General features: G+C 44.0%; 1 protein-coding gene across 1 annotated transcript; it reads right to left on the minus strand.

The window, feature by feature from the left end:
- Positions 1-1,147: 1,147 nt before the first annotated feature.
- Positions 1,148-27,013, minus strand: TNFSF8 (TNF superfamily member 8). The gene is made up of 4 exons (XM_039241002.1): positions 26,555-27,013; positions 15,105-15,147; positions 3,347-3,418; positions 1,148-1,728 (listed from the first exon to the last, which is right to left on the minus strand). The coding sequence occupies exons 1-4, from the start codon at positions 26,747-26,749 to the stop codon at positions 1,334-1,336; spliced, it is 705 nt and encodes a 234-aa protein (XP_039096933.1). The 5' UTR covers positions 26,750-27,013; the 3' UTR covers positions 1,148-1,333.
- Positions 27,014-27,787: the final 774 nt, after the last annotated feature.

Below are 27,787 nucleotides of genomic sequence, written 5' to 3' on the forward strand. Positions count from 1 at the left end.
ACATTTTTCCCTAGCTGTTTTGTTTTCCCAAGTCCTTCTCATCCATACCAACACTACTGAGTCTTTTTTTTTCCTTTTCTTCTTTTAAATTTTTCCTAGTCTTTCTCTGACAAACACGCCCGACTTCCAACATTTTTCTTTTCCCTCCTCCTTTTTAGAGAAAAATGCAAATTTTGCTCCAGTCTTTTGCATGCAGTTAAGGGTCCCTTTTTTCTTCTGAAGCATCAGCTCTGGGGATTTATACTTCAAGCTGAATAGTCCTTCTTTCAAACAGATAAGGTGCTCCTTCGGAAATGATGGATGGATGTAAAGGTAGGTTGACATAGCTAGAGAAATCTCATGGTTGCCCAACTCAGGAGAGGAGGTTGCCATTGTTCAGAAGGCCTTCTCATCATTTACAGGGACATCATCATTTATCAACAACACTTTGGGGCCTTAATAACCCTCCACAGAAATGGTTCCCTGAGAGAGATCATGTGAGAAATGGCGGCAGCATTGCCTGACCAAATGGCTGCATCACCATGACCACTGCCCACTGTTGGAGTGTTTGCAGAATGCACAGCCCTTCCCAAAAAGACACAAAAGCTGTCTGTTGTTGAGTTATTGTCAATCTTAACTTGAATGGAGTCAAGCCCAGTCAGGTAGTTTTCCAAATACCAGGAGGCCTCTTAGATTCAGGATGATCAGTTGGGCAACCCTTTCTTTTATACATTTTAGATCTCACTGCTCACATCATCTGGCAAGGTACTCTGAGACTTGTCCCCAAATTCTGACAGTGCTGAGGTGACATGAAGCCAGATACTTCTAGTATCATTGGATTTAGACTGGTGTGAGGGCCTTTCCTTTGATTGCAGGACTTCTAGAACACTGCCTGGGATCTTAGGTCACAGGTCTGGGGTGAGAGATCCTGGTCTTCTGAGATGGCAGAGATTTTGGAGAAATTCAAATCCAGCCCCTTCACTTTTGAGACATGGATCCAGAGTTCCAGGGAGGGGAAAGGAATAGCTCCAGGTTATACAGTGAGTTAGTGGTTGGGCCAGGGTATAAATCCATCCCTTCTGACACCTATGTGGGACTTTTCCCACCACACTCACTGCCTTGCTTCCCTGCCTTCTATTTGAAAGATACCTCATTCAAAATTGTTCTCTTTTTTTTTTTTTTTAAACCCTGGAGCTGTATCTTTCCAAGAGACAAGAAGGAGAAGCATGTTATTTAATACCCTTTGTGGTTTTAGTCTTGGTCTAGAGTTTTCTTTCTGCCCAAGTGTTTGATGGATAAAATACTGTATGGTAGAGAGTGGCTTTCTTCCTGAAGGCCAGGAGAAGTGGTTCATTCAGTCTAAACTACTGTATAAGAAGATGGACAACACATTCTCAAGAGGAAAGGTGTTTGTATCCACATACTGGAATTTATCCACTTTGACTGATATGGTGGTATTGACCTGGAGGTGCTCCAGCAAGAATTGTGAGAGATTTTGGTATATATTTTTGGTTTGCACTCCAGACTCACACACTGTCACCAGCGTCTGCTTTTTGACATCTTTGTTGATGAGAAGCTCCAACTTCAGGTCAACAGAATGTTCTGGGCATTTCACGAGAAACTGCAGTTGGCAAATGATGAAGTACCAACCTGGGAACTGGATTACCAGATTCCCATCCTGATAGCTGACTCCACGGACAATGCCATCTTTGTTCCAAGACAACTCGGATTTGTTTAAATGCTTTGACACTATAAAGAGAAGGACAAGAAGACAGGGTTATTGGGCATATTTCAGGGGCAGATTGGAAAATGTGAAGTTTTTATTCAAGGTTTCCCATTCCAGACTCGTGTTTTCTATTATACTGCCTGCTGTTCCAACCATCTGGAATGTCTTCCATGTTTCTCATTCTAGGTACTGCTTAACATTCAAGGGATGTTCTATGCTTAAAGCTGAAGGGTCAGAACACACATGGCAATGGACTGCTACCTCTTATAGAAGCGTTTTCCACTTAATTAATATTTTATTTTATTATTATTATAATTATTATATTTCCCTCTTGAGACTGTGAGCTCCTATGCTGTACTCCCCACAAGTCCTGGACCAATCAATCAATGAATGCTTCATCAATAAGGGAGTACTATTTGGTAGGCACTGCATAAAGTATCTGAGATATGATAGTTTGTTTCAGTTTGTAACCAATTCAGGCATCGAGATTTCCAGGAGAATTTCAGTCTGTTGATTTTCATATTAAAATGTGTCTTTAACAACTCATTGTCTGAATTTTTTAATGTCTTCCTCTCTTTAAAAGGGCAGCCAAACATAACTGTATAGATCACGCAAGCGTACATTAAGGGGCTCTTCCCAGCTGGGATTTATAGAAAAGCTGATGATGTGGCAGACATGTTCGTGTGGAAAGCCAAGTCTCTCTGAGTCCTAACAAGTGAAAATCAGCACTGATTAGTCAGGGTGCCTTTCAGAACTGGAAAGCTGGCATTCGTTTTAATTGCCTTCCCTTTAAACCTCGTTGCGATTCAGTTGAAGAGTGAGAACTAATCTAACTGCAAAATTGAATTTTTAAAACAGGCAGAATGGCTATTCAGAGAATCTTGGCCATCCTCTCCGTATCTCGGCTTTCCCCGTGTAAGTGCCTTGTATTGTTTCCTTTATAAGGGGCCTCTTACCTGATGCATGCTGCAAGATGCAAATAGGCTATGTGCCAGCATGTTCATTAAGCTGTCAATCTGGGGACAAGGCAATTTTGTGGCTCCCTTTTGAATAACTCGACAGAGGCAGAGACTAAAAGCCTGCTTCTCTTTCATGAGGAAAAAGTACTGTACACTTGGCCCAAAACTTGTAGGTGGCTGAATAGAGAGGGAGCGTGGGGGTGAGGCACAAATGCCTTCGGAGGCCAAGTTAGTAATGGAAAATGGGAAGGAGACTGAGAAAGGAGGAGTCTTGTGGCTTTCTCCCCTTTTCCCCCAAGGCCTTTTTTAAACACTTTTTTAAAGTACACTTATTTATTTTGAGAGGGAGAGAGAGAGAAGGGGAAGGGCAGATAGGGAGGGAGAGAGAGAATCCCAGGCAGGCTCCGTGCTGTCAGTGCATTGAGTCTGATGTGGGGCTCGATCTCAGATCATGATTTGAGTGGAGGCTAAGAGTCAGATGCTCAGCTGACTGAGCCATCCAGGTCCCCCTCCCCCTAAGGCCTTCAAAATCAAATTATAAAAAATAGCATGCAGGCTAGAGACTACATTTGCATGTCAGCTTTAGCCATGGGCTTCTCCTTTGACCTCTGGCTTAGAGGTTTCAGAAAGGCCACAGGAAGTTGCCCTCAAGTGGCTGGAGTTCCTGGATTCAGTTACTGACCTTGGAGGTAGGCCCACGACTTCTCAAATGGAGCCTTTTCCAGTATACATGAGATGTCCCCTGAGCAATTTCCTAAAAATAAGGAGATCACACATTAAATGTCTTTCTCTACTTTGGAGACATCAGATCTTTTTTCATAACCCTTTGATGGAGACACTTAGTATTCTGTTTCCATTTGGGGGGCTAAAAGGACACCTGTTTATTTCTCATTTTGCCATCAGGTTCCATAAGATCCTTTTCAGTTGATTCCTTCCACTTGGACATTTACCAAAGACTGGAAATTGAGGGAAGAAAACTAATAAGACCCGAGTTCCCCTATGTGCCAGGTGCCATTCCTGTCAGTTTACATACTTCAATTCATGTTGCAGCAACTATATGAGAGTGGTATTATTAAGTCCCTTTTACAGATAGAAAAAAGTCTAGGGAGCAGACAGATTAAGTACATTGTCCCATGTTCCTCGGCCAAGCAGGGATGGTCAGAACGATAATACTGATAGTAATTACTGCTATCCTTCTTTTGAGAATGCAACAGATACTGGTCTGTGTACTCTTATATATTCTGTTAGTGTAATTCTCAGAATAACTCTGTAAGGCTGATCCTGACACCTAGACATAGTCAATGATACAAGGTCAAGGAGGTTAGTGATAACATTGAGATTCATCCCCATGTCTGATTCCAGAGGCCAGGTTTCCTCCTCAACATCATTTGCTGGACAGTGGCGATAAACACAGTCTTGTGCTCAATTTTAAGAGGATATAGAATTAAAGACTTCTAAGTAGAAAGCCTGCTATCTGGAGCTCCCTTGGCAGGGGAAAATGACAGTGTTTATGTCATTATGGTATTTAAGAAATAAAAATATTTTTAATATATTCACTGGTGAGGCTGGCTTAGCAGCTTCTTATTATAGAAACTATTATATATGCAAAGAACCAAGTTATACATTTCCTGCAATGACTCATGAATTCAACTTACTCTGTGTAAATTCCTTCTTGTCTTTGGATCTTGGTTTCATATCTTATTATAAAACTGGGAGATCTAAGACCTGACACTGACATCTTTTTGATGGAGTCCCCAGAGTGACCAATTCATTCTGTCCATCAGATACTAGATAGCCATGGGCCTGTTCAGTTGAAGTAGCCCGTACCATGATGTGTTTTCTCCCTGGATCTCTGATTGGCGTCTGTGGGGCTTACAATCTTCCAGGTTTCCCTCTCTGCCCCAGGCTTAAGGAAATCCCTTCTGGCCTTCCTCATGTCCCCATGGAGCCTTGGAAAAGTTGAAAGTTAAGTGAAGAGGTCCCTCTGCTGTCTGTACAAGCTCACTGCCAGCAGCAACCCCACATAACACCCCCCTCCCCCCAGAAAAGCAGGGGGTGGTTTTCATCCTTGTCTGCCATTAACCCATAAAGATGCTCTGACCCAAAGTTCTCCTTGGTGATGAGGGCTGGTGGGCCAGCTGCCATTCGTTTGATCCCATCTCTTACCTGGTGTTCTGGTCCTGCCTGTTTCCGCCACAGCCCACACTCTTGAGGTGTTAGAATCAGAATGACAGCATGAAGCCTGCTTATTTTCTAATGAACTGTGAGTGCGTTAAGAGAGTCTCTCTGGCCAGTCTCCCCTTCTTGGGCATGTGGAACATCAAGTCGGAAAAAATTTCGGCCAGGCATACCTGCCTGGGTCTCTTCTCTGCTCAAAGTCCCTTTCTGACTTTACTGTGCCTGCAGGATCGGGGCCAAGACCCTCCACGGGGTGTTCCTGGTTCCTAGCATTCTGTCCCTACCGCATTTTCAAGTGTCATGCCCCACCTTCCCTCCTTCCCTCAGACTCTTGATCCCGATGGCGGTAGCAGTGTGGACAAAAACAATAGCTAGTACAAGATGAGTGATGGCGATCTTCCAGGTACTCTGCTAAGTGTGTTACATTCCGTCTCTCACTTCTGCGACCACCCCATGAGAAAGGTACTACAATGATTTCTGTCTTGCATATAAGGAAGCCAAGGCCTTAAAAGGTTAATGACTTGTTCACATTTGCATAGCTAGTCAGTGGTGGAGTGAGATTCAGACCTAGGCTATCTGACTCTAACTCCTGGGTAGATTGCCGACCACCGTACTGGTTAATTTGCCTCTTCCCCTGGAATCTCCCTTCACCAGGGGTTACTCCTTATTTAACGCATAGCCTGGAAATCATCTCTGACCTTCCCTCTGTTTGCCTATTTGCCTCCTCCATTAGACTGTGAACCCTCAGGGCAGAGACCACTATTTATATATCCCCAGTGCTCTCCCCTGAAGATGCTCTTTAAATGTTTGTTGAATTGAATCACCTAGTCTGTCCCTCTTACTTCCCTCCGTGGATGTCAGGCGAGTTCTGGCAGGAGTGAGGTGAATGGGGATGCTTGGCTTGCTTTCCCTTTGGGGCTGGAATAACATTTAGCCTCATTCTCCCATAGTTCTTCAGTTGAGCTTAGATTAAATGGGAGGATAAGACTCATGCCCTGGACTGAGGCCAACACACATTGCGAGAATCAGAATTACAAGAACAGGCTCTGCTCATTGGTCGGAGGCCCCCTCACATCATGTCACTTGTGGTGGCATCTGTCAAGGAACCTTCTGTAAACAGGTGGCTGGAGAAGTACAACCCTGGGCTGGCCTCTCACACATGCACGTTCTGTTTTTCCTTTCCCCTTCAATCTTTGTGTGTTTGGGTGGTTGACCTCAGCTCTAATTCTGAGAAACCCAAGGATGGAAAAAAAAACAACACACCTCATTCTGAAGCATTTGCATTTCCTGAAGTCAAAAGGCCAGGTATGTTTTAGTTTTTCTTTAAGAATCTTTTAGATGGCTTCAAACAAAAGGAAAAACACAGGCAATCCTCTTCAAGATTGGCATTGCTGGAGCCACCTGAAGTAAGGGGGGATGGGGAACAGGACAGTGGGGGAGCTGTTGGAGAAAGGGGGTGGTTGAATGGGGAGAGGAGCCCAGAGGAAGGCGGTTGTTGGCCTTTCACATCTGACAGGCTGTCAGCAGGAAGGCCGTACAGCCTGCTCTGTGGGGCCCAAACACTACGGCTCCACGTGGAAGTTACAAGAGATGATGTATTCGGCTAATAACAAACACTGCCCTTGTCGCTATTTCTCCAATGAGAAAGGGGAAGATAAGAAATGGGAAGACCGTCTCCAAAGACACACACATCACACTGTAAGTCACAGGGCTGGCAGCTCAAATATTTGACCAGTGAGTGCTATTTGAAAACACGTTGGGCTGATTTGAGGGTCACGAGGCTCTTGTCAAGAGCCAGATGGACATTTCATGGGTCACCAGCCGTGTGTCACCCTGTGAGTCCCAGATATGACTTTCTGTTTTGCTTATGAAGATAAGAAAGAGTGACTTATAAATAGGTGGTGCTACCTGTAGTGGGAATCCTGTGATATCCCTGGAATTTTGAATGCTGGGAGCACAGGGAACAGAACACACCACTGTTTCATTTATTTCCCAGATGAATGTGATGCCTAGAGGGGTTTTGTGTGTGACAAACTGACCACCTAGACAGAACTAGGGATACACAGATGTTGCTTAAGGTGGTTGAAAGGATCATGTTCTAGAAATCAGAATAATGGCAGCCTGAATACTGTCCACCCCCCCACCTCCCGACCCCCACCTCCCCGCTGCTGAGATCTCAAAATGTTAGACTAGAAAGAGCCATTTGATGCCAACTTAACCAAGACCCTAGTTCTGTGATGGGGGACATTGAACCCAAAGGAACTGAGGGTCTGGCCCAAGAAGTGACCATAGATTAGTGGCAGAGCTGGGTCCAGAGCACACGTCTCCTTACTCTTAATCTAGGGCTATGTCTTCTGTTTATATGTCTTTCCATGGAGGGGTGAGGGTTAAATGTAGGAAGAAGTGGGTTTGCAGCCACCATACACACTGGACTAAAAACTGACAAAACATCTAGAGGTATTGGGAGAAGAGCACTGATGAGTTCCCTTTTGCAGAGGAGTGCCAGAAGGTGCCTTCAGGCCCATGTGTCGAACTCTGCCAAATCCTAAGTCAAAAGCCTTGATGGGGCTTCTATCAAGATGTAATAATGCCCAAGGTAGCAAAAGATACCACGCCAACCATTCTAGCCAGATGGTACATGGTCAGAGTGCCAGGCACCTTCCAGGTGGATGTTAGGCAGACAGAGACACAGTGCATCTCAAAAAGAGCACCTGGGCTCTGGTCAAGGCATTTAACTGTCACCTTCCCTTACTGACCCTCAATTACTGCATCTGTAAAATCAGATGATAACAATCAACCCCAACGAATGGTTGTTGCAAAGATGCAATGGATGTCAAGTGGCCAGTGCAGCATGTGGCTTAGAGGAGACACTCAGGACGTGGTAGCCCCTTCCTCCCCTACTCCCTTTTCCGGTTATAGAAGATGGCTTAGCCATGCTGCTTAGCAGAGTGAGCTGGCTGATGAAATGCTCATTAAAGCAAAGCTCATGGCATTAGCTGATGGATTGAAGTTTCTCAACTATGTGCATAAATGTTTGAGGCCATCTGACGCTTCCAGAAAAGTGTGTAGAATGCTCCTTCCATCTGTTGGAAATATTTTAAGCCTTCCAAGAAGGAGAGGCATTATCTCAATGACTGCATCTACCAGGTCCTGGTAGGCCCTCCGTCTGGCGGAATATCCAAGAGAGTCCCAACAGTGACATCTAGGGGAGAGTCTCTCCATTATCAGTACAATTTGGAATCAAAGTGAGTCCTTAACCTAAGGGTCATTTCAACTGGCTTCAGCTTGACATTTCCTTGATGCCACAAAGCCAACTAGTGGAAAAGGTCCAAGATGGGTTATTTGTTAAACAGAGAACAAACAGGTGACTCTGGATTACAATGCTTGGTGTTAAGCCCGTAAAAAGTGACCAGTAGATACAAATTGAGATCAAACTGGAATTCATTTGAATTTCTTGACAGTTTTTTAGAATTTTGGTGTCTTTTTAATCCCGTTGCAGTATGTAAGGTAAACCTATCTGACTGTCTGTGTGGGCTTCCTGGAATTCACTTAATTTAAATGCAGGTGGAATTGATGTTATTGGGGTGTATTTGAATAAGCATCTTTAAAGTCTATAATTTAAAAGGCAAGGTGAGGGATGCTTGGGTGGCTCAGTCAGCTGAGCCTCTGACTTCAGCTCAGGTTATGATCCCACAGTCTGTGGGTTCGAGACCTGTATGAGGCTACGTGCTGACAGCTCAGAGTGTGGAGCCTGCTTCAGATTCTGTGTCTCTTTTTGCTCTCTGCCCCTCCCTTGTTCATGCTCTGTCTGTCTCTCTCTCTTAAAAATAAACATTATAAAACAATTTTTTAATGGCAAGGTGAATCTGAAGTTACGTGATGAACTTTGCTAACATTTCAAATAACTTTAAAAACATCTCCTAGCTATTTAGAAGTAGGACAGCACACTTGGGAAGTTAGGCTTAGGATTAAAGAGGCTTGGGGCGCCTGGGTGGCTTAGTCGGTTAAGCGTCCGACTTTCGCTTAGGTCATGATCTCGCAGTTCGTGGGTTCGAGCCCCACGTAGGGTTCTGTGCTGACAGCCAGCTCAGAGCCTGGAGCCTGTTTGAGTCTGTGACTCCCTCTCTCTCTGACCCTCCCCTGCTCACGCTGTCTCTCTCTCTCTCCTAGAAATAAATAAAACATTTAAAAAAATTTTTTTAAAAAAAGGATTAAAGAGGCTTGAGTTCAAATTCTACCTTGGCTACTTTATTAAGTTATGTGGCTTTGCATAAGTCACTCAGCCTCCTTGAATTCTCCTCAAAGCAAGGATAATTACAATCTTCCTTTAAGAATTGCTGGAAGGTCAGATGAGATAATGCATAGCCATGAGCTTGGCGTCCACCATTCAAAGGATGCTAGGTGATGATTGGCTCCTGTTCCCTAGTCCAGGGCTCGCACTGCTGGGCTTGTAGAAGTTCAAGCCAACACAGGTGGCATCCAGAGAGTTTGGATAGAATATATCACACAAGTCCTGCTGTCCCTCTCTCCTTCCTTACTTCCCTCTATTCCTCTTTCCTTTCCTTTACCTCTTTTTCTTTCCTTTTTTCCTTCCCCAAAGTATTGGAAAGATGAGGATTTCCTCTAGATTTAGAGCCTTGTAATTTGTATGTGCTAAATTCAAGTATAAATTTTAATGTTTCTTAATGATGTGAATAGTTTTCCCTCTTCTCTCCTCTTGTCTCTCCTCCTCTCCCCCCTACCCACCCTTATCTCCTCTCTCCTCCCCCTCCCTTTTCTTTGTGGGGTGGGGGGGTAGAGATTATATATAAGTGGCTGTAGCACTCTGATTGCCTCTGTAGGATCCTACTCCACTTTATTCTGAGTGGCTCATTTTCTAGTTTATTCCTTGTAGAGAGATTCCCGATTCCCATTAGCTCTGCCTTAAGAAAAAGACAGTGTTAAGAGTGGGTTTTGTGTGTGTTTAAAGTAAATGGAGAAGCAAATAGGCTCTTTGAGGACTATGACTATCTGAAAAGCAATTTGTTCCCTGAGCAGAAGTACCCCCTCTTGCTGTGAGAAGTTAAAAAAAACAAAGCAAAACAAAAAGGTACACCACAAGTGCTGAATTGAGCAACTGAGAACCAGATCAATCTATTTGATGGAAGTGAGCTCTCTGCTGTTTTCAGCCTTTCTGGGGGATGGGAGAGGCTGCTGATTCTCTACCTGCCTCTTTTGCTGCTGGTGCAGCGTCCGGGTGTGGCTGTGACCACCTGGATCATAGATAGCCATATGGCATCAGGGACAGCTGGGGGTGGGGGTGGGGGATGGGTGAGTAGCCAGCCTCAGTGGTTTGGTTTCATTGCCTCCAATGGGAGGCTTTTATTGTCTCTTTGCGGGTGGGTTCACGAGGTACAGTTAAAAAGCCAAACCTGCTTGATCCTTTTTAATGCCCACATTTTCTCTTTAGCAAAGGGAATGGGGAGGAAGGTAGTGTGCCAAGCCATGTAAAACTCGTAAATTGTTAGGATGGTAAAATCGTCAATTTGTCTAATTCCAGGAATGTCACACTCAAAGCAAAATCCATGCCAGAGTCAGGTCATCTGGCTCTCTCCCCTCATTCCTGATATTTTAGACAACAGGAAACTCCAGCTCCCTGGAGGGAAAGTGTGTTGCTTCAAGTCCTGGGACAGGAATGTGCATATTCCAAAGTGCAACCCCCTTCTCTGTCTTTGCCCCATCTCCAGCTGGGGGCGGGATTCAGGAGATGGTATTCAGATGAGGGTGGGGAAGGCACTAAAGGGGCTGTCTGGACCCACATATGGTATATCCACTGTTTCCCCTTCCTCAGGGCCACTAGGAATCTCTGGATATGAGGGGCCCCCATGACACTCACAGGAAAGGCCAACTTCTTCTAAGTAGAGGGTTAGTTAGAACCCTAACTCTAACTAGTTAGGGCCTCATATCACTTCAGCTGCAAAGCTAGGGGTTCAATTTGGCTTCTAGATTCCCTGCCATGGGCTCTTTTAGCCCCCCACAGCTCCAGAGCCCCATAACAAGAAAACAAACAGCTGTGGGAACAGGTGATGAGGAAGCCATCGTGTTGGAAGGGAGCCCAGCCTTGGAGAACTGGTAGGGGTGCCGGCAGGAAGCACAGTGAAGTTTTACTAAGCATCTGGCAATGTAATCTTGGATAAGCAAAAGCGCAAGGCAAGGCAGCCTGGATTTTGAGGTCTTGCTCTACTCCTCACTAGCTGTGCAATCTTAGGCAAGTGAGTAAACCCCTCTGTGCTCCAGATTCCGTCCCTATAAAACAGGGAGAGTAATATCCTTGGGGCATGTTGTGAGAACTTCCCAGTGTCGAAGCACTCAGCCCCATGCTTGGCACAAGGTGGGTGCCCCGTCAGTGTCCACAGTTTTCACTCTGCCTGAGCCTCCTATGAATGTAGTGAGGGAATAAAAGAAAAACTGGTTGAAAAGTTGTCTACAGAATTTCTGTGGTTTGAGAAGAATGGTCACGTATTTGTTGGGTTGTTGGGAAAGCCTGTGGCTGACCCCGAGGTGGCCAAAAACATGCATAAAATAAAGACAGAGTTTGTGAGGAGAAGGGGAGAAGGTGGGAGTGAAAACAGGGAGGAAAAATCAGGTAGAAGGAGAGAGAACTAGACGCAGGGGGTGGAGGGCTGAACCCCAGGGGGAGAGCTGTCCCTTGAGAAATTCCCAGGGGCTGGGGTGGCAGAAGTCTTACAACAACAGAGGGATCTAGTACTCAATTTAAGTCGTCTCTGTGACGGAAAGCACTGCCCCACCGTCTTCTCTCCGTACCCCAGATGGTCCGGCAAACCTAACTATCCACAAAGGTGGGGTGCTGTTGGAACTCAAGGCAAAGATGCCTGTGTTCTGTGATTTGGGCAAATATGCCACATAACATGAGCATGTGCGAGATTCAGAATGTGGCAGAAGCAGACACTTGGAACAAGAAATGAGAAGAAGAAGCCCAGAAGCCCCAGAAGCTCTCTGGGGAGAGCCCTACCTGGGTTCCTCACCCTAGTGAGATGGGACAGAGACATTTTATTTGGGGATGAAAGAACATAGTGGACTCTGTGTCCAAAGGACATAGGCTCAGCCGGGGAGCAGACGAGGGTCATATTTGCTGTCCCATGTCACCCTTGTGGTGGCTCTGTGTGTGGGTTCTTATTAACTCTATTTTCTAGGTGAGAGGAGAAGGATGTGGGCCAAGGTTCTCCTTCCTGTGCTCTTCCCGGCCCACAGTCCCTGCGACCTCACAGAATAGTCCGCTGTGTCCTAAGCACAGCGGGATGAGTATGAGGCAGAACTCTGCTGGTGACCAGTATCCTGGCTGGAATGGGAAGCTTGTGTTGGGACTCAGAAATCCTTTCATTACAAAAAGGCTCGATTTCCTATGGTTAATCTGCAGCTAAGTGTCCCTCTGTGTTAAGGTATCTTAGCCCTGCTTCCCAGGCACTGGGCTGCTGCCGGCTTCCTGCTCCTGATGTATGATGTGCATTAGTGGGCAGAGAGCTTTCTGGAAAGCGTCTGGCTTCAGCCTTTGTCCACCCCAGTGACAAACCATATGCCACCTCTGGAGCTTCCTCCTACGGGGTTCTGGGAGATGGCTCCCCTCTGCCAGATATCTTGCAATGGCTTTTTAAAAGGAGGAATGAGCTGCTTGTATCTTTTAAGAGGGGCTTACTGGAGATAGGAGGCTCTGGCTACAGATTTCCTCAAGATCATTGTTAGACTTTTTTTCTACATATTTATATACTGAATCAGAGCATCATGAAGTGTCAGAGCTGGAAGCTCCCTTTCATTTCATTTTAGCACATTGTTATGTTACAGATGAGGTCCAGAGAGGAGAACAGACTTGCCCAGAGACACACAGCCTGCTGGGATGAAAATCAGTTCTGGATCCCACGTCTTGCTCCATGGTAATACACCTTCCACCTCACCCTGCTACTGTGTCTACAGTTTGCCAAGTGAAGAGAAAGGTGGATGTGCATTACAAGTAGGAGACAGTCAGGGACGATGCGTACCTGGTCACTAACATTTCATGCCTGAAGCACACCATGCAGGGAACAGAGAGGATCCCTGGATTCTGATCCCTGCTCTGCCATCAGCTCCCTGGATGACCTTAGGCGAGTCACCTTGATGGCTTGGACATCAGTTTCTTACCTGCAATATAGAAATACTAACCCCCGTGTGGTTTGCTCACAGGCTTGAGGCTAAGATCAACCCAGGGGAGGCATGGGAAGATCTTTAACAAAAGTTTCATAGCCCTGATAAGGATTATTATTAACATTTCTAAAATCTGGTTGCAGAAACATGGAATTGCCAACTGAGGGTGATTTTGGATTAGTGTATATTCTGAAACAGGGACGGCCAAGATAAGAAGGGATTTGATAAGGGACCTAGTCCATGGCTCCCACAGTTTTGGGGTTCATGGACCAAAGAAATTTACCCCAAATGAAAATTCAGTGACCAAAATAGAGTAGACAGCTTTTGTCAATTATGACCACTAAACCAAGACAAAATAACTCAACTTAACTTGCATCCATATGAGCTTCATATTGTTTAAGAAAGGACATTTTAATGCTTTAGGGAAGGATGTACTCTCAGAGAAAAAGAGTGCCCCTTACATTAAAAATAGTTGGCTATGAGAAAAAGGGGCTACCTCATTCTTCTTTTTCCTATTTCACTCTGGACTGGTGAAAACCATAATAGGGACAAAACCCATGGTTAGAGCCCCCTGGGGTCAGCAACCCCGTGGCTGCAGTGCTCTACAGGCACAAAAACCAAGATCCAGAATGGCTGAGGTCCCATTGCCTAATCAACACTATCCTTGTCATTGAATCATGTTCCTGTTACAGATGACCTCTGTCTCTTAAGAAATGAGAAGTTCTGGTCTTCTTTGGAGGATCCGGGTAGATGCTGTGGTGGGAGCAGAGAAGGAAAAATGACACTGAGTCAGTGTGTCTGGTGTTTTTGCAAGGCTCCGTGAGAACGTGCGTTACATGCTCTGATGGCAAAGCCTGTGCTGTTTCCATAACAGGGTCCCAAACTCTGGGATCTCATTCTGTAAATAAAGTTTTATGGCCCCACAGCTCTGCCTGCTCATTTGCATGGCCTGTGGCTGCTTCTGCACTACAGAGGCATTATGGGAGCAATTCTGGCCAAGTTTAACATACTGTTGGCAAAGCTGTCATTATTAGTCTTCCTTGAAAGGTCCAGAATGCTTGTCTGTTTGGGGCTTTTGCTTCTACTATCTGAATGTCTGTGTGGCAGATAGAAAGAAGGCATTACTGATGCATCCTGAACAAAACTCCTAGTGGGATAGTGTTGGGATGTGGGGCTGCATTCAGACACTTGTGTTCTCTGGTCCCACAGGTGCCCTGGTGTCTCTAGTTGGATGCCTATGCTGTCCCACCCTTTATCTTTCACTTTTTTTCTCTGAGCTGTCTGGTTATCCAGCTGTGCTTGCTACTTAGGATCTAGAGTTTAGAGGACTGAGACGGGTTCATGTTCTGGGGTGGAAAAAACATTGGATGAGAGACGAGGACACCTGGGTTCTGGGTCTGGCTCCATACGACCTTGGATATGACACCTCACTAGGTCTTACTTTTCCTCTTCTGTGCAAGGAAAATATTCGCCAGATGAACTCAAAGCTTTTCATCCTCAATGTTAAGCTAACTCTGGGACTCGTAGAGATAGTGAATTAATTAGTGACTTCAATGATAGGAAACATATGAGGTGAGGAGGAAGTCTGTTTTTACTATCCTACCCTCATTGTGTATTTTGACTACTACCAGTTATTTAACGATTACTATATGCCAGTGGCCACCCCAAGCAATGTTCGGATGAGATCTGATTGGCTTTCCCAAAACTTTCATGAGACAGGTATTATTATTCCCATTTTATAGATGAAAAGTTGAGGCTCCCAGGTGAGATGTCGAGCCAAGATTCATACCCGCCTGACTCCAGATGTCAAGCTCGTAACACAACACTGCTTAGCATTCCTACCCATGTCCACGTGATAGTCTATGTCACTGGTAGAGTTTTCATTAGTGGGAGAGCTGTAGGCGCCAGAGTGCCAAAAAGAGGCTGCTCGGATGAATCCAGATGTACCAGCTCAGATCTGAGCAGCCTCCCCCTTCGCCTCCACCCACTTTTCTGTGGGGCAATGTCATGATGCTTCTGGTTGTTACTCCGCTATGATGCCACATGGATGATTCACTACACATTTACTCCTAATTCCAAGGTCTTACCTCCTTTAAGGGGGAATTTTCCTGGTGGGTTGGGGATGGAATCCTGGAAGAGAAGAAAGAAAGAGGGAGGCAGTGTGAGAGTGTCATCCAACGGAAAGAACTCATCTTTTTCTTTTCCGTTCTGGTCTTCAAAGTGCTGTGCAATTTAGAATCTGTGTTCCACTTGACTCTTAAGTTAAGAAAAAAATAAACTCACGGGCCTAGTTTACATCAGGTTTTCTCATCCATTTGCTTGATAGCTTGCCTACCAGAAATGCAAGGTGAGGCCAGTGTTTAAGGTCCATGTTTCACGGGTGAGGAAGTCAGAGCTGAGCAAGGTAAAATGAGAAGTTTATGGCAGCTCAGGTACCAGAATCGACAACTCACCGCCCTGTCCAGGGCTTTTGTTTTCGCCTCCGCATTTGATTTTTCCCCCCTTTGGTCAACAAAAGAACAAGCAAGTCTAATGTATAAATACATGTGGGTTTTTTTTCCATATTTGATTCATCACATAGTGAAAGTATGCTGTAAACATACCTGGGAAGGTACATCTCTTCTACACACATTTCCTGTGGTTGGAAATTCTGAATTAATTGAATGTTTGTACACCAAGCATTGTGACACTACCATAAATAATTAAATTGGGTTCCTGCCCTCATGACTATATTATAAATTTATATATGATTTATATATAATATAATTACATATTATATAATTTATATATAAATTTAGATATGATTAACTGTTGGTGGGAATGTAAACTGGTACAGCCCCTCTGGAAAACAGTGTGGAGGTTCCTCAGGAAACTAACAATAGAACTCCCCTATGACCCAGCAATAGCACTGCTAGGAATTTACCCAAGGGATACAGAAATGCTGAGGCATAGGAGCACGTGTACCCCAAAGTTCATAGCAGCACTCTCCACAATAGCTAAAACATGGAAAGAGCCTAAGTGTCCATCAACAGATGAATGGATCAAGAAGATGTGGTTTATCTATACCATGGAATACTACGTGGCAATGAGAAACAATGAAATCTGGCCATGTGTAGCAACATGGATGGACCTTGAGGGTGTTATGCTGAGCGAACTAAATCAGGCAGAGAAGGACAAATATCATATGTCTGCACGTATAGGAGGATTAGGAGGAACATGATGGAGGAACAAGGGGGAGAAGAAGGGCGGAAATGGTGGGGGAAAGGGAGAGAGGCAAACCATGAGAGACTCTTGAATGCTGACAAAAACTGAGGACTGATGGATGTGGGGGGGAGGGAGGGATGGGCATGGAGGAGGACACTTGTGGGGATGAGCACTGAGTGTTATGTGGAAACTAATTTGACAATAAACTATTTGTAAAAAAACAAAACAAAACAAAACAAAAATAAAAAAAATTTAGATATGATTATCCAAATATTGATAATGATATAAAATAAACAAACACAAAGGAATATTATATATTTATACATTCACATTATATTTTGTATTATTTACTCTATAATAAACATAAATATATACATAAATATTTATACAGTAAGTAAGAGGTTGATAGAGGCAGACTGATTGTCTTCTCAAGGGGAGGTCCTATGTGCTGAGGATTGGAGGGAATGATAAGGAGGTCTTGTTGGGGTGCTCTAAGCAAGCAGGCAAAAGAAGCAGATGGGCAGTTTTTCACTCCTAATACATTCCTTAGAGTCTGACATTCCTACCCTAGTCTCCCTCCCCGCCCCCCTCACCCACAGAGCCGCACCTCAGGTGTCTTGTCAAGAAGGAATAAGGTATCTTATTTCTCTTTTGACCTGTCCAGGTGGGGGTCTCCTGTAGTACTGGATTAAAATATTAACAAAGACCTACAGAGGTGTGACATTGACATGGGGAAATAACTCCCCAACCTTGTCCAGAGCAAGAAGTTAGCAGCTGTGCACATCTTACTTTCTTAGTGTTCTGTCTGAACAACTAGGACTTTCTGGAGTTTCCCTTTTATTCCATCACTTCCCTGGAGGCTCTATCCTTTGCCTTCCACTGATGGTTCATCTTCTGATAAATGGATCTCTTCTCCAGTCCAAGTGGGTCGTAGTGAGTGGAGGGAGTCTCCTGAAGGCAAAGCCCTGGCCTAGCCCTCGTCTGGAGATGACAGAAGTCAGTATAAACTTCTGGGCTTCAGCTTTCCAGGGCAAAGGAAGTGAACTTGGCCTGGAAGATCCTTTCCTCTCGGCTCTATTAATCTGTGACTTTAGTGCTTTAGTTGAAAGCTCTTAACCTAAGTAACAATAGTACATTTGTGGTCTCTCATAAATTACGCATGCAGTTCATAGGAAAACCTGACATCACAAAATTCCCCTCTGTGTTGTCTCTGCAGGGTTGCAAATAACATTTCGAAATCTAATGAACAGCTAATTTATTACCAAGTATGTTCACCAATTAGTGTGATGTGCAGATGCACAAAGGAAAACACCTACGTTGAAATGCAATACTGAGATAGTTGAATTTGTTGGCCATCCAGGAAAGTATCCATGGACAGTGAGAGATGGCTGGCACAGTAGAATCATTGAGGCCATTTCCAGCCTCTACAAGTAGTCCGGGAAATACCAGAGTCACACATTCAGCACATGTTGAATGAACACCTGATCTAGTGTGTGCCAGGAACTACGTTAGTCACTGGAAGACATCCTGTGAACTTTATGGCTTAGTCATTAAAGCAGTCACTTAAAACATCCACATAAATATATAATTGAACTGTGAGTTGAGGCAAAGGCTATGAAGGAAGAGAGTGTTTCAAGATAACCCTTCTCAAACTTTAATGCATTATGTGAATCACCCGGAGAGCTGATTAAAAGGCAAATTCTGGTTCAGTGAGTTTGGCTGGATCCCAAAGTCTGTATTTCTGACAAACTCTCAGGTGATGCTGAGGCTCTTGGTCCACAGAACACACTTCATGTACATAGCAGGGTTGTAAGAGATAATATCTGAGAGGAGGCCCTCCTTCATATGGGGGTCAGAGGAGGCCTCTGTCTGTCATTTGAGGGCTTTCTGGTTTCCTAACTTTATGCAGGAGGAAGTAAAAAACAGCACATCTTAGTATAAGAAAGAATCCTGTTGCTTAACCCTTCATCCAGGGTCCAGGGCATCCAAGACACAAGTGTGATTATTCTTATCTTGGAGAGCTCCTGGGAAGAGGTCTCCATAGCTCCCCTGGCTTCCCATGGTAGAAAAGATCAGAGAAGCAGAGCCAGAGGGGAACACAGACATCTTTCAGTCCATCAAACTAATTTAATAGAACAAGAAATCAAAATACTCATGAGTCAGGGGCAGATCTTGGATTGATATTCTCTGGTGTTCTTTCCACTGCCCCAAGAGAAATTCTGGCTTCAGAAGCCAAGGATGGAGATCCTCATTCTCCCCTCTAGTTCCCTCCCTTTGGCAATCCTTGCATTTGGAGATAGAGAGGCAAGTTGTAAAGAGATGGTGACTTTTACAATGTGCTGAGAGTCGTTAATGCCCTTGGCATGATCTAGTGCTGTCCATCAACTCCTCTTTGGCAAAGGTGCCTCTCAGTCCCAGAATTGTCTCCCAAATCTTGCCTGGTGTTCTGGGTCCTGGCTGGGGAAATGTGGACCATCTTGCCCAGTGACTTGCCTTTCAGGTCAATAGCACATAGGCTGGACATAGACATAAACTAATGGACCCTCCCAGGCTATCATTCTCAGCTCCATTGAGTAGCTCAGGAAACTTGATCTCCATGGTTACCAACCAGTTACACTTCTTTCATTGTACTTTAGTTTCAGACTCCATGTATCTGATGGGCATTTCCAACAATGTTTCTGTGGATGGAGGGAGGAACGGTCATGTTTAACCTGCTTGTCCCCAGGTGAAATGACCCAGTTCTAATTATGTTCCCTGCCTAGGATTCTGTTTTCTACTTTCCTTTTATCATTGTGATTAGAAGGCTAATCACCTTGTCCTCTACTGGGTTGTTGCAGACACAATAAGGTACTATATAAAACCTATTGGCTAGTACTCGAAAATGGTAGCTATTTTGGTTACTCTTTTGATCCTGATGATGTACTTAGTTTGTCCCAATACCTTGAAAGGTTCATTTCTTTCATGAAGTAATGCTGCACAGAAGCAAGCAGATCCCAAATGTGCTTTTGATTAAAGATGTCTTCTCTGATTAAAAATGGCCAAAGGCAACTAATGTTTGGAATGTGCTGGGGAGATCCAAATCCCCTTCCTTGTCGGCTTCACATGGTCTTGTAAGGTGAGCTCTGGAGATTTTTTTTTTTCCAGGAATGTCTCCCTTACTTTCAAGCTAGCATGAGTAGGCACTTCATTAGGGTGTTTAGTTCTCAAGGGCTAAACATTTTCCATGCATTCTTTCATTTGGTCTTTACCCCAAGAGTTAGTGATTGATGAAGTCTTAGAGAAGTGACTTAATGATTTCAGGAGATCCTATAAATGGTGAATAGCAGGGGAGTCAAATCAAGTGTGTTGACTTGGAAGGCAGTGCTCTTTAGTACCATACTGTGCTGCCTTTCTAGGATAGGGCAGGATTAAGCCGGGGCAGTAAATTTGCCCGAGAGTCAGTGAGAAAGTAAAGGTCACAGAAGTCCTCAGGAGAAAGACAATTTTGAGGGGCAGTCTTTGTTTAGTATGGGTAGTATAAGAGGGAACTGGACCAGAGTGGCTTAAAGCAGTGCTTTTTGCCTAAGGGATCTTGTTAAAATGCTGACTCTGTTTCAGTAGGTCTGGGATGGACCCTTAGGTTTTTCATTTCTAATAAGCTTTTAGATGATGCCAGTGCTCCTGGGCCATGGACCACACTTTGAGTAGCAAAGTTTTTTTTTTTTTTAATTTTTTAGTGTTTGTATTTATTTTTGAGAGAGAGATAGAGACAGCATGAGCAGGGGAGGGTCAGAGAGAGAGAGAGGGAAACACAGAATTAGAAGCAGGCTCCAGGCCCCGAGCTGGCAGTCAGCACAGAGCCCGATGTGGGGCCCGAACGCACGAACCGTGAGATTATGACCTGAGCTGAAGTCAGACGCTCAACTGACTGAGCCACCCAGGCGCCCCCCACCTTTTTATTTTTTCTTAAAGTTCTCACATTGTATTTTGGCTTGTCTCTTAAGTTTTTAATCCTAGAACAGCAAATTTCCTTTTTTTAATTTTTTTTTTTTTCTGAGAGAGAGAGAGAGACAGCATGAAGAGGGGAGGGTCAGAGAGAGAGGGAGACACAGAATCCGAAGCAGGCTCCAGGCTCCGAACTGGCTGTCAGCACAGAGCCCGACGCGGGGCTCGAACCCACAAACCACGAGATCACAACCTGAGGTGAGTCGGATGCTTAACCGAATGAGCCACCCAGGCACCCAGGGCTTAAAGGCATTACTCAACAGGCAATCAGAACACCTGAGGTCTTCATTCCCCAAGGAATGGGGAGTGGCTATGGGGGGCTGGGCTTATACATGGGTTTAGGAAATCTTCTTGTCTGCTGATGGATGTAACATCCTACTCTCTTATCTACCTCTAACCATCCTTCTTGCCAGCTGCCTCTACTTCCTGCTATTTCCTGTGCAGTGTGGGCTGACTTCAGTTCTGGCCCCGCCACTCCTTTCCTGACACCTGGACTTGCCTTTCTCTGGGCTGTGCCTCTGCTCATTCTTTTGCCTCACCTGGAAAGCCCTGCCCCAGCTCCTCCTGCCACCATCCTTCCAATGGAGAGCTCTTGTCTACTGAAGAATGCCAGTTAATAAGTACAGAAAGAATGATAGAATTAGGCAACCATGATTCTTCAACCCTCAGTGCGATCCCTGATTCAGACAAGGATCATCATGGAATGCTCAGACTGCCGAGTGGAAGATATTTATAGGTCTTTAACATATTACTCCATAGATTACTTAGTAATAAGAAGGAAAAAAGTGTTCACCAGTGGTCACCAGCTTAATAAAGGAACTAAACACCATAACCAATAATGGGACAACTTAATACGTGCCTCTAGGTATGCTGCAGTAAGAAGAATGTAGCACTGCTTATGAACTATTGTTTACTGCACTAAAGTTTAATCTGAATATAATTCTGACAAACACTGAGACAAATCCAAAACTTGGCCAATTCTACAAGATCACTGGCCTGGACCCTTTGAAAAAATCAACGTCCTCAGAAACAAAAAACAAAAGGCAGGGAAGATTTCTACCTGTTGCTTCTCAAACTTTAGTGTGCAGATGGGCTTGTTAAAAAGTAGGGTTTGATTTAGTTGGTTTAGAATGGGGCCTGGGATTCTGCATTTCCAACAGGCTCTCAGGACCACCCTTTAAACAGCCATGTTCTAGAGTGAAACAAACAACCAAATGTGGTGTGTGACTTGAGTGTGGATTTAGGATCCCCAAGCAAAACAAGGCACAACTGCTGTAGAAGATATTTTTGGACAAGGATGGGGCATTGATATATGGACTGTGCATCATTAGTAGATGATATCGCTGAGTTGACATTGACTCTCTTGGCTGTGATAGTGGCATTGCAGTAAGGAAGAGATAGGTGCTGAGGCATATGCAGGTAAAAGGCCACACTGTCTGCATCTTACATATAAAAAAGCACAAATAGGGCAAAATGTTAACATGGCCAATTTAGGTGAAAGGTTATATGGGTGATGAGGAGGCTCAGCTTCCGTTCTTCTGTGGGCCGTGCCCTCATCCTAAGCAGAAACTCTTCCTCTCCTCCTATGTATGGCCTTCTGTGCCATTCTGCCCTGAACTCAAGCTCTTGGGTGTTTGGGCCTCACTTAGAGAACTCTGAGGAAACTGGGGTCCTCCCCTGTCCACTTGGGTCCTCCCCCACTCAACCCTAGCACAGGGCTTGCCCCTGAGAAGTCTTCCAGTGGATTTTTTAAAATTGATGAATTGAATGCATTGGGGAGAGTACCAGGGGTAGAGACAAGCATCATGGGTCATTTCAACTCACCCTTATATTGTATCTGAACATAAAAGCAAACCAAAAAACCATACCACTGTCACCAGCACTCACTACTCCTAACCAGATGCTCAGTCCACTCTTGGTAGGCAGGCAAAGTGACATTGGAAAGATACATTAAAAAAAAAAAAAAAAAAGAAAAGAAATGGGGCACCTGAATGGTTCAGTCGGTTAAGCATCCGACTTCAGCTCAGATCTCAGTTCTCAGATCTCTCAGTTCACGAGTTTGAGCCCCACATCAGGCTCTATGCTGACAGCTCAGAGCCTGAAGCCTGCTTCAGATTCTGTCTCTCCCTCTGTCTCTTTGTTCCTCCCCCACAGATGTTCTCTCTCTCTCTCTTTCAAAATTAAATAAAAACATTTAAGAAAGATTAAAAAAAAAAAAAAGAAAGTATCTTTACCTATAAAGGGAAAGGAGGCAGCTGCTTTCTCTTCTTTCCAGAAAGAGTCTCCTTAAAAACCTAATAATCCTGAGCCCTTGTTCTAACCTTTTGGAATGTAAATAAATCTCTTCAGGGACTGGGTAAGTCCAGTCTCTAGGTTTATAGAGATGGCCTTAGATTGAAGACTTCAGAGCTTTTCCAAATGACACCTCTAACTGTCAACTGTACAGCCTATCTCCTTATATAACCTTTTGTCTCTGGAGGGGATAAGATAAATTTTATTGTTTTTTTTTTCATTTGTTTTGCTATATAAATTGTGTAATAGTTCATCCTGACATATGCATGTACTCTGTTGTGTTTACTAATAATGAATCCATTTTCGGGGCGCCTGGGTGGCTCAGTCTGTTAAGCTTTCAACTTCGGCTCAGGTCATGACCTCGTGGTCCTCAAGTTCGAGCTCCACTTCAGGCTCTGTGCTGAGAGCTCAGAGCCTGGAGCCTGCTTTGGAAACCGTGTCTCCCTCTCTCTCTGCCTCTCTCCCAGTCATACTCTGTCTCTCGAAAATTGATAAATGTTAAAAAAAATGTTACAAATCAGTTTTCTGTCTTTCCATATGGATGTCAATAGGTGTCTCTTTGTTGGTAGGACTTTTACTTCCTCAAGAGTATATTGATACAATGTCTTTTGAGGCTGATTGACAATATCTACTGAAGTGAAAAATACACATTCTATTCTCGTCACTAGGAATTTATCCAACAGATATACTTAAGGACGTGTGCGGTCGGTAACACTTCTAAAGAAAAACATAAGTGTCCCTCACTAGACAGAGATAAAATAAATTACAAAGGAGTCATACAATAGAATACCATGTGACTCTCCCAAAGAATAAGACAGACTTTCATGTATTGGCATGGAGTGATCTCCAGATAGACTGTCAAACCAATAAAACACAGTGCAAAATCATGAGTCTACTATAATGACATGTGGTACATTTACAGATGCACATAGTTTTGGAAGGACATGGAAGAGTCTGTTAATGGTAATTATCTTAGGAAAGAGGGATCAGTGGTGGGGTGGGCAGGGTGTGAGTGAGTTTTAATTTCTATTCCCTTATGTACTGTTTACTTTACTTTTCTTGTTTTTTTAATAGTTTATTGTCAAGTTGGTTTCCACATAACTGTTTACTTTTCTTAAGCCATAGGAATATAATATCTGAAAATAAATACACTGGCTTAAAGGTAGATTAAGAAAGGCCATCGCAGGGACTCTAAAGACATTAGTAGATGGTAAATTGCACATGCAACACAAAAACAAGTTTTGTTGGCTTTGTTCAAGCTATATCCCCGCTGCTTAGAACAATGTCCTGCATATAGATGATGCCCAATAAATATTTGAGATTGAAACCTAAGTTCCTTCTATGTCTCTCCCAAGGAGTTTGACCTTGGAGTTATTTGATCTTCAGTCTAAATCTTAAGGCAATCTTTGTTAGTTTTCCTATATGCCCTGGGTTTTCCCTTCTCCAACACTTTGTTCACGCTATTCCATTAGCCAGGAGTGCCCTCTCTTCCATATCCTCTTCCTCACCAGCTTTACATTTCTTCTTTTTTAAAATAGTTTATTGTCAAGTTGGTTTCCATATAACACCCAGTGCTCATCCCCACAAGTGCCCTCCTCCATGCCCATCACCCCCCTTTGCCTCCCCCCACCCCATCAGCTTTAAGTTTCTTAAGCCAGTCTGGAACTCCAATCTCCAATGCAGTTTTTCTTAAACCTGGGAAAACACTTTGTCTCCTTAATTTGTGGTGTCATGGAAACACTATGTGGCCATCTTCCAACACTTATTACGTATTATGACTTATCTTGTTTTAAATTTTGTCTGTTCATGTGCTTCTTACCTAGAACTGTGACTTTCTAGGCCAGTAAAACCATTCTCATGGTACTCCATCCCTGCCCCCATCCAACCTCACACAGAAGGCTACATAACCATCAACTCATTCCACTTTTTGATAATTGGGATGTGAGTTTTTCTTGAGCCTCTCCCATTGATTTCTTTACCAAGGGTCCTATTAGAATCTCTGTTTATCTAAGTTCTACCTTTCCTAAAGTCAGCCCTATTCCCTCTTCCTGCAGGAAGCCTTCCTTGATAACTCAAAGTGCTACTTTCCTTAGCTCTTGCAAGAGTTAATGTCTGAGTAATTTATTGGAAATGATATGCTCAAAACACTTAAAACTTAATGTCACAATTAGTATTGTAAGCCTTAGCTTTTAAGCAAGTAACTGATGTTCCCCAGGCTACAAAACTACAGCACACCACACCATACAAATCAGACTGTGAAGTGAATCTTTTCATATCCTAATATGAGGAGTAAGCCAAGAAAATGGAAACACAAGGAGATAAAGCTCTCAAGAGAAGAGCAGGAACAAAGTTTTTTAGTGCTTTTGTGATTGACTGTATTGGCCAAAGGAATGCTGGTCTCATTAAACAATCAAGCACAATCTTGATTCTATTACTTTCTCAGGATGGCTTAGTGCAAGACCTGTCTCCTTTCTGTTCCTGATTTTCCACATACACAAAAATGGGGCAGAAAGATCTGCTCTAGTTCCTTCCTAGAAAGAATGGACTTGAATAAGGACCCTTTAAGAACTCTCTCCAGCTTTATATATCCCCATCACCTCCAATACCTACCTTCCTTCCTACTTTCCTCCCTTCCTTCCTTCCCTCCTTTTTAGCAGTTCTAGCTGCAACATTTAACTAAAAACTTCTTAAAGGCCACTTCAGTTTCTTTTTTCTTTCTTTTCTGTTTTTGGCCCTTGCTATAAAATGTTACACTTCTGGTTTACCTCAAGTTAGAATTACAGAAATTATATAGCTTTTATTTTAAAAATGCCCTAGAATATTTTCAAGAGTGTTATTCTTAAATTCTACTATTTGAATCAAGTGTTGGCAATTCTCTTTTCTTTCACCTTTATGGAGAGATGAGCCTCAAAGCTTCATTTAAACTTGAAAACTGATGACATTTGAGAAACAGATACGGAAATCTTTTAAAGCTTAGTTCTTTTCATCAATCTATAAGCTATAGAAAGTTCAGCCTAAGACAACTGAAGGAAAACCAGAACACATTCCACAGGATTGTCCTGAAAAATAGGAGCTATGAAGGAAGTAGAAACATTCTCACTCTGGCAGGGTGTATAGAGGGATTGGGTTTCAAATTATCAAAATTGACCAAAACTTCACTTGATCAAAAAAATTCGTGAGCAACATATACCATCAATACGGTATTTTCTACCAACCACACACTAGCGGACTGTCTGTAAACACCAATTTCCTAAAATGGGAAGAAGTGTCCTCCTTGGTCTCTTCTGTTTTTACAACAAATATTACCATTTCCTCCAAAGAAAGTAAGTTTCTTGAGGCAGTTTGCCTCTACAGTGGGTACCCATAATTGCTTGTAGTTTTAGTATTCAGAGCAGTCTCAGAGGGAACAGGTGTTAAGAACATTCTTATATTCTGTACCTCTGCTCTATGTGTTTTGAGACATCCTAAGGCCTTCCAAGCAGTGGCTCGGGAGCTGGCTTTGAACTTGTCTTGTGGGCTTTAATTAGCTCTGAGGAGCTAAGCCTGGTTTCTGTCTTGCTCCTTCCCCTTTGCACCTTGGCTTCTGAAACTTAGCTCCCTGTTGAGAAAGCTCTTGGCAATGGAGGAGGCCCCAGAGATCTCAGGAACATTTGTACTGAGAATATAGAACCTTACAATTGGGTCCGAAGACCTTGAAGACATGGTAACAAGTTGCGCAAATCTGTTATCAGATTTCCTTATCGCTTCCTTCTTTGATACATCTCTGGCCCAGCAAAATTTAAATCTTAATTTCTTAATGCTAATAGCTCCTCTCTCTTCTTTAGGGCCCATACAAGTCTGGAAAGTTTTGAGCTGATGGCTGAACACATTTTCTCTTAAAAGCCAAATTGTTTCCGAGAGTTAAGTTCCTGTTTCTTTTCTCCCTCTTTCTACACTATAAATATACTTTTCTTTTTTTTCTTCTCAACTAATATATTACTTTATCCTCAAGGCTGTCTCTCTGGGGAAAACCGGACATAAATCAGAAAGGAAAGGGGATGAAGAGAAGTCCACTTACCGTCTTCTGAACTACCAACACCATGATGGTTGCCACAGCAAAGATGAGACACAGAGCCAGCGCGGTCGTGGTGAAATAGAAATAACCACGGCTTGTGGTTCCCAAGTGGCTGGCGACGGAGCCCTCTGGCACATGCATGGCTGTGTCTTGAGAAGGGGCCACTCGGTTGAGTGCTTGCTGCAGCCGTGGGTCCATTCTTATATAGTCTTCCCACAGCACACCCTATCTCTCCTCATCTCATTCGGTTCTGGGCCCATCTCTGTTCCAAGAAGGATTCTTCCCCTGCATCCTGGATCATGTGACTTGGAAAAAAACCTTCACCGGCTGCCACACGAAGAAACTCTTCTCTGGGGGCGTGAGGCGAAAGGCAGCAGCAGGGGTAGGGGAGAGGCTCATTTTTCATTACCAGGGATGAATTTGAGTGCAGAGAAACTGTAGCGACAGAGAAGGTTGTTGATGTCAGAGGGCGAGTAGGAAAATGACGGTTTCCCTACTCCGGTGTGTGTGTGTGTGTGTGTGTGTGTGTGTGTGTGTGTGTGCGCCTGTGTGTGTGCACAAAGCAACTTCTGTTTCATTTAGACTCAGCCACAAAACGTCTTCCTGCTTGAGAAGCTGCACACTCTCTTTGGTGAGGCCTGCAGCTCAGAAGAGCTCAGCAGAAAATGTCTCTCTGCGGGGCCATGGAGAAGCTGGAATCCTTGGACCGGAGTCTACTGACTCCAAAGGGTTCCCTTTGACCCTATCAGCTTCTCCTGAAAACTGGAAATGCTGCCGGATATCTGGGGAGGAAGGACCCATAAGTGTGGAGATTTATCTAAAGGGGACAAGACCTTGGCAGTGTGAAAAGTGGGGGTAAATTCAAAGAGAGCAGGAATCTGGACACACTGATCTTTTAAACAAAAATTGCTGCCGACTGGATTGGGACGTGTCAAGCTTGCCGATAAACCTGGAATTGCAAAAAAAAAAAAAAAAAATCACAGAAAGGGGAAGGGACTGGGGGGTGGGGGTGGGGAGGCGCCCCAGTGTAGATGGTGTGGGGCGTGTTCTGGGTGCTGTGTGTGTGCGCGGCGCTGGGCGTGTGGTCTGTGCGTGACGTGCACTTGTGGTGTGCACACGTGGTGTGTGGTGCATATTGTGTGGTGTGTGTGTGTGTGTGTGCCTGCTACAGCTGAGCCTCTACTGTCTCAGGCACAGTGCTCTTGTGCCAGAAGTACTCTACACATTGCCTTACTC

The sequence above is a fragment of the Hyaena hyaena genome, unplaced genomic scaffold (assembly GCF_003009895.1).
Source record: "Hyaena hyaena isolate Hyena2069 unplaced genomic scaffold, ASM300989v1 scaffold_6, whole genome shotgun sequence".
Taxonomy (NCBI): Eukaryota; Metazoa; Chordata; class Mammalia; order Carnivora; family Hyaenidae; genus Hyaena; species Hyaena hyaena.